The 6,000-nt window shown below is 43.6% G+C and overlaps 1 protein-coding gene across 1 annotated transcript in view; it reads right to left on the bottom strand.

The window, feature by feature from the left end:
• The window catches only part of LOC147123109 (uncharacterized), a 70,604-nt gene that overhangs the window by 2,644 nt on the left and 61,960 nt on the right, over positions 1-6,000 (bottom strand). Inside the window, exon 7 of the mRNA XM_085965295.1 lies at positions 2,679-2,824. Coding sequence (XP_085821421.1) covers positions 2,679-2,824 — 146 coding nt within the window. The remainder of the gene's footprint in view (positions 1-2,678; positions 2,825-6,000) is intronic.

Genomic DNA, 6,000 nt, shown 5'->3' with positions numbered 1-6,000 from the left:
GGGACATTTTGTAAGACAAGGAACTGGTGAAGTATAACTAGGCCTCCATGTTCTGAAACAAGTTGATTAAAGCCTTGCTTTAGGCTCAAACCAAGTGCGTAGTGAGTTTTATTACATCAGGTTTCACTTAACTATCCCAGAAATGAAATGCAAGAACATCTCTGTCTGTTGAGTTTCATGTCTGCCAGGCATTTGGGCCAAATGGGATAGACACCAAGGGGTAAAAATGTTGTTTCTGCACTCCCCCAGCCCATGTCCTATGGGTTCAAATACATAATTCCCTGAAAGTGTGAGCGCAGCTAGAAATAGTACAAGAGTACATAAGTAATAATGAATTTTACAAGGTACTGGGTAGGCTAGAGTAGTGTCTGCAGTTTTGGGCACTCGATTATAGAAAATACTCATAGATCCACCAGGATGGGAAACTATAGTTATGAGGAGAGGCTCGAGATACTGGGACTATTTCTAGTAGAGCTAAGAAGCCGTAGAGGAGATTCAATTGAGATTTTCCAAATTATGAAAGGTTTTAACAAAGTGAATAGGGAAATATTTGGGTGAATTTTAACCGCCAAAAATGGGTGCATTGGGGTCGAGTCAGATGGCAGCCAGCTCACTCCCAGGAAGCGGGTTGGCAATTCAAATATTTTAAAGAGGTTGGCTGCCTAAGATTTAACCAGTTTTGCAGGTTTTACAGTGGGCGGCGGGGTTTCCCAGGCCTTGGGAAACCCGGCAGCTGAAGGGTGGCGAGGACAGCTTTGGGGAGAAAGTAAGTGCCTTTACAGCACTGCTTGTGTGCCAGGAGGAGCAGGAGTGCTTCCTCCCAGCCCCCCAAGCTCCCCCGCCATCAGACAACCCCCATACAAAGACCCCCAGGGTCAGGGATCAGAACCCCCACCTCCACCCTGACACATCTCTAGTTTTGGCAGGCCTGCTAAAGACTCTCATTAAAACATTAAATTAGGCTCTTGGTCAGAATGCTTGGAAACCAAGAATGTGTTCAACGTAATTGGAAAACTGGACGGCATGAATTTCTAGTGTTGGCAAACAATTTCCCGGCTCCTCCATGCCTGAATCTTACTGGCGGTACCAGTACTACCAGTCAGAATATTTACCCTGATAGACTTTATATACACTAGCAGAACTGCAGTACAATGATGCAAATTTCCTAAAGGAAGAAAAGAGTAAATTGATAGATAGAAGTTTAGGGGGACCACGCAGCACGTGCACTACTCTTTGCTCTGTGCCAGTAAGGCTGAAGTGGAAAATTACCCTAATATGTTGGGGATGGGCAATAAATGCTGGCCTTGCCAGTGATGCTCACATTCCATGAACGAATAAAAAAACATGATTTACCCTTCACCGTGGGACAACACAAATTCCTTTTGAATTTAAAGACTGGACAAATCAGGACGAATGATAATAAGTAGATTTGAAGAGTAAAGAGAAGGTAGACAGAAAAATATACAGAGAGTAAACAGAGAGCCATGGAGAGGGTGAACATGGAGGTATACGAGGATAGACAGATAAGACTGGAAAGGAAGACACGCAGATAAAATATATGAAGGTGAGACGTAGAGATGGAGACAGAAACAACCGAGGGAAATTGAAAGTTTAGATCGAAGGGTAGATAAAGTGTGGAAGGCTGTGTAATATGATGAGAGAGAAAGGAAAAGGAAAATAGTAGGAGAGAGAGAGAGAAATGCAAAGTAGAGAAAAAGTGTTATCGTAAAAAGAGAGCATGCTGGAGAGAAAATACAGAGGAAGAAAATGTATCAAGAAAGAAATATAGAAAGAAAATAGTCTGAAAAGAGTCAGAGCAGAGATAAAGAAAGAAAAGAACGTGGATTAATATAGCGCCATTCATAACCTTGGGATCACCCAAGGTACTTCACAGCCAATTAAGTACTTTTTAAACTCTAGTCACTGTTGTAATGTAGGGAAATACGTCAGCCAATTTGTGCACAGCACAGTCCCACAAACGACATATGATAAATGGGCAAATAATCTGTTTTTTACTGATATAGGTTGGGAGATAAACGTTGACCAGGACACTAGGAGAATTCCCCAGCTCTTCGAATAGTGCCATGGGATAGTTTACGCCCATTTGACCTGGCTCATAGGGCCTCTGTTTAATATCTCATCCAAAACACCGCATCTCCGACAGTACAGCACTCCTTCAGTACTGAACCTAAATGATGTGCTCAAGTCTCTGGAGTGGGGCTTGAACCAATAACTTTCTGATTCAAGAGGCAGAAGTGCCATCACTGAGGCACATAGCAGAGATAGTGGAGAGGGGTACCAAATTAATAGAAAGGGTAAACAGGGAAGTAGAGAGGGTATAAAATAGATAGATAATAGAGGATAAAGAAGAATGGGTTGAGGAGAAATAATGTTTGCAAGAGAACGGATGAGTATGAAGGACAATGGTGCATACAGAAAATGGGACAGTTTGAGAGAAAAGTTCAAAATCAGAGAAGGGGAAAAGAGAAAAAAAAGATGTTCTAACAGATGTATTGGTTAGCAAATACATTTATCTACATTTCTAAAGGTAAAGGCATATCTTAGCTGATAATAAATATGAAATCATACCAAAGATCACCTCAAGTGATTTAAATAGCCTTTCAGTAGTTTATGTATGCATATTTGTCGCAATGAGCCCTGAATACTGTAATAGATACCTTCTTTTATCATGGTCACCAGCTCATAAAGAATTGATTGAAGGTCCTCAACGCTGAAATATTTTATTTTCATCTGATAAACCTGTCCATATTTCAAATGAACGTTGCACTTTGTAGTTGTTGAGTGAATATTTCTTATGTTCTTCCTGGAAAATATTTGTTATCAGGAAATCATAATCATGGCCAAGTTTAACTCAAAACATGTAAAAATGTAACTATACCATAAGTTGCAAGTACAGTATCCTAAGTTACTATTTATTCAGAAATCAAATTTAGTCAACATTTCAGTGCAATTAAATCTTTTAAGAAACAATCAATATTTGCTCTGGGAAATGAAGTAAAATGATTGGTTTGGGCAGAGTGGGTGCACAGGAAGAGGGTCCAGATGCTATGGTGGCTTTCCAGCTCCAAACATAACCTGTGCAACACCCACTCCAGCTAGCAGATGTCCCACAGGTGTTTTGTCCACAGGCTTATATTGGGGGGCGGGGGCCGTGTAATGTGCTATGTCACAGATGGGGTAAACATTATCTTGCTGCTGCAAAAGTTACTTGTCCACCAGAAGGCCAACAAATACCCCTGGTTGATCTAGGGGAGTGCTATGTGTGTGCAGTCAATGACACTCTGCACCTGTGGGAAGCCAGCTAGAGATGCAAACCCGAGCGCCCGCTCATTATGGCTGGTGTCATCACAGGCAAAGTTGACATAATTGCCATCCTGGCAAACATCCCATCAGTGACCTGCCCAATGCATTTGTGTGCATTTGAATGCCCCTACAACAAGCATCTCTGAGATGTTACAGTTATGCCAAAGTGGGACGAGGGCTCAAGTCCCGTGAGATAGCTTCAGTGACAGGTAGGCCTCTCTCTCGCCCTCTCGACTGTCAGCATTAGCAATACAATTGAATAATCTGGTTCTTAGTCTGGTTTCTAGGTGAGGGTGTACAAGGAGCTTAACAAAGTAGAAATTGTCTGCAAATCCAGTCAGCTCATAATCCAGACAACTAATGCTGAGAACTGAGCTGTATAGTAATAGTGCATGAGGCTCAGGAGGCATTCCTTGCTTTCCTGCTTGGGTAATTAGAGCTATCCAGGATGTATACAACGTGTCCTCACTGCATGACATTGTAGAAAAGCTATGCTGGAGCATGGATGGGCAACTCCTAGAAAAGGTAAAGGTGGCAGCATACCCTTATCACCACCTTTCCCAACACTCCACCCAAACTCAACAGCCCAAGACTAGACGAAAAAGAGGAAGTTGTCAATTTTATATCACTCTTCCATTCGCTTTATTCAATACCCAAATCCCCTGCAATTTGCCCCAATAAACAGCATGCTCCAATGCAACCTACCCTCACTCAGCTTCAAACCAACTGTCAAAAATCAACATCATTACTATTTTTATGTAATGCTACCAAACTTTGGACCCTCGCCGTAAATGAAGGTTATGGATATATTCAGGGTTTTGAAGCAATTCTGGAGGATCATCCTTTGTTTCATTTTGTTCTTGGGACATGGGCGACACTGGCAAGGCCACATTTACAATGCAGCCATAGTTGCCCTGAGGAGGAGGTGGTGGGTATTTTCCATGAACCGTTGCAATCCTTGTGATGATGGTGCTCCCACAATGGTTTCGGTAGGGATTTCCAGAATATTGACCCAGCAACAATGAAAGAACAGTGATACGTGTTCAAACCAGGCTGGTGTATAACTTGAAGAGAAACTTGGAGGTCATGGTGTTTCCACAACATTGCTGCTCTTGTTCTTCTTGGTGATAGAGGTTGCAGGGGATGGAGGTGCTGTTGAAGCAACCCTGGTGAGTTGCTGCAGGACATCTATAGATCACACATACTGTAGCCAGTGTGCTAGACACGGTGGAGGCAGATGGTGAGTATTCCATCACACTCCTGACTTGAGCCTTGTAGATGGTAGAGAGGCTTTGAGGGGTCAAGAGAAGAAAGATCTTTCATGATCTAAGGATGTTCCAATTGCTTCACAGCCAATTAAGTATTTTTGAAGTAGACAAATTTTGGCCAGGACACCAGGCGAACTCTCCTGCTTTTCTTCAAATGCTGCCATGAAATCTTTTACATCCACCTCCGACAGTGCACCTGACTACATAAATGTCCTAGAGTCATATAATGAGGCCATTTGGCCCATCATGCCTTTGCCAGCTCTCTGGTAGAGCTATCCAATTAGATCCACTCCCCTGCTCTTTCCCCATAGCCCTGTAAATTTTTTCCCTTCAACTATTTATCCAATTCCCTTCTGAAAGTTACTATCAAATCTACTTCCAACACCCTTTCAGGCAGTGCATTCCAGATCACAACAGCTCAATGTGTGAAAACCTGTTTTCTCATGTCGCCTCTGGTTCTTTTGCCAATCTCCTTAAATCAGTGTCCTCTGGTTACCGACTCTTCTGCCACTGGAAACAGTCTCTCCTTGTTTACTCTATCAAAACCCTGCATGATTTTGAACAGTTCTATCAAATCTCCTCTTAACCTTTTCTGCTCTAAGTAGAACAACCCCAGCTTCTTCAGTCTCTCCATATAACGGAAGACCCTCATTCCTGGTGCCATTCTAGTAAATCTCTTCTGCATCGTCTCCAAGGCCTTGACATCCTTCCTAAAGTGTGGTACCCAGAATTGAACACAATACTCTAGCTGAAGCCTAACCAGTGTTTTATAAAGGTTCAGCATAACTGCCTTACTTTTATACTCTATGGGCTGGATTTTGCCAGGCCCGTGGAGGCGGGTTTGCAGGCATGTCAGGTGGGAAAGTTGCAAAAAATGGTGGCGGGCTCCGATCCCGCCTCCAGCCCGCCTCTGAGCAGCTTTCCCAAAAGCGGGCTTTCAGACCCCGTTTCGATCCCGCCTTTCTGAGGTTAGCACATATCCCCCGTGCTGCACATCTCCTCTGGAACACGCCATTTAATCCTGGTGGCCTCACAAGTGGATTGCTTCTAACAGCTGCAGCTCCACCATTAAAAAGGAGTTTTCAACAATCATCATTTGCAGGTGGCAGAACTTTGTTTTCTCAGGTCAGGGGGAACTTTTAGCAGGCCTACTCATTGTGGAAGTTTTGAAGCTGAGATCCATCTGCAGTGTGACCTCCTGGGGAACCCTTCTCCCCACCTTGACTGAGCGCTTCCTCAACTGAGGTATATACCTTCAGCATGGGAACCATTTATTTCCTTTCCTCCTGGACCTTAGATTCGGATGAAGACCAGCCGCGGCAGTAGCAGAACCCGGAACAACAGCAGCACCAACAGCAGGAGCAACAACAGGAGCTCCAAGCTGCTGCTCACCCACCTGAAGCTGCAC

The sequence above is a fragment of the Somniosus microcephalus genome, chromosome 2, assembly GCF_052327205.1.
Source record: "Somniosus microcephalus isolate GS21.2 chromosome 2, FLI_Smic_1.0, whole genome shotgun sequence".
Taxonomy (NCBI): Eukaryota; Metazoa; Chordata; class Chondrichthyes; order Squaliformes; family Somniosidae; genus Somniosus; species Somniosus microcephalus.
Note: the sequence above shows the minus strand (reverse complement) of the source record. Positions and strands in the feature narration are given on the sequence as shown.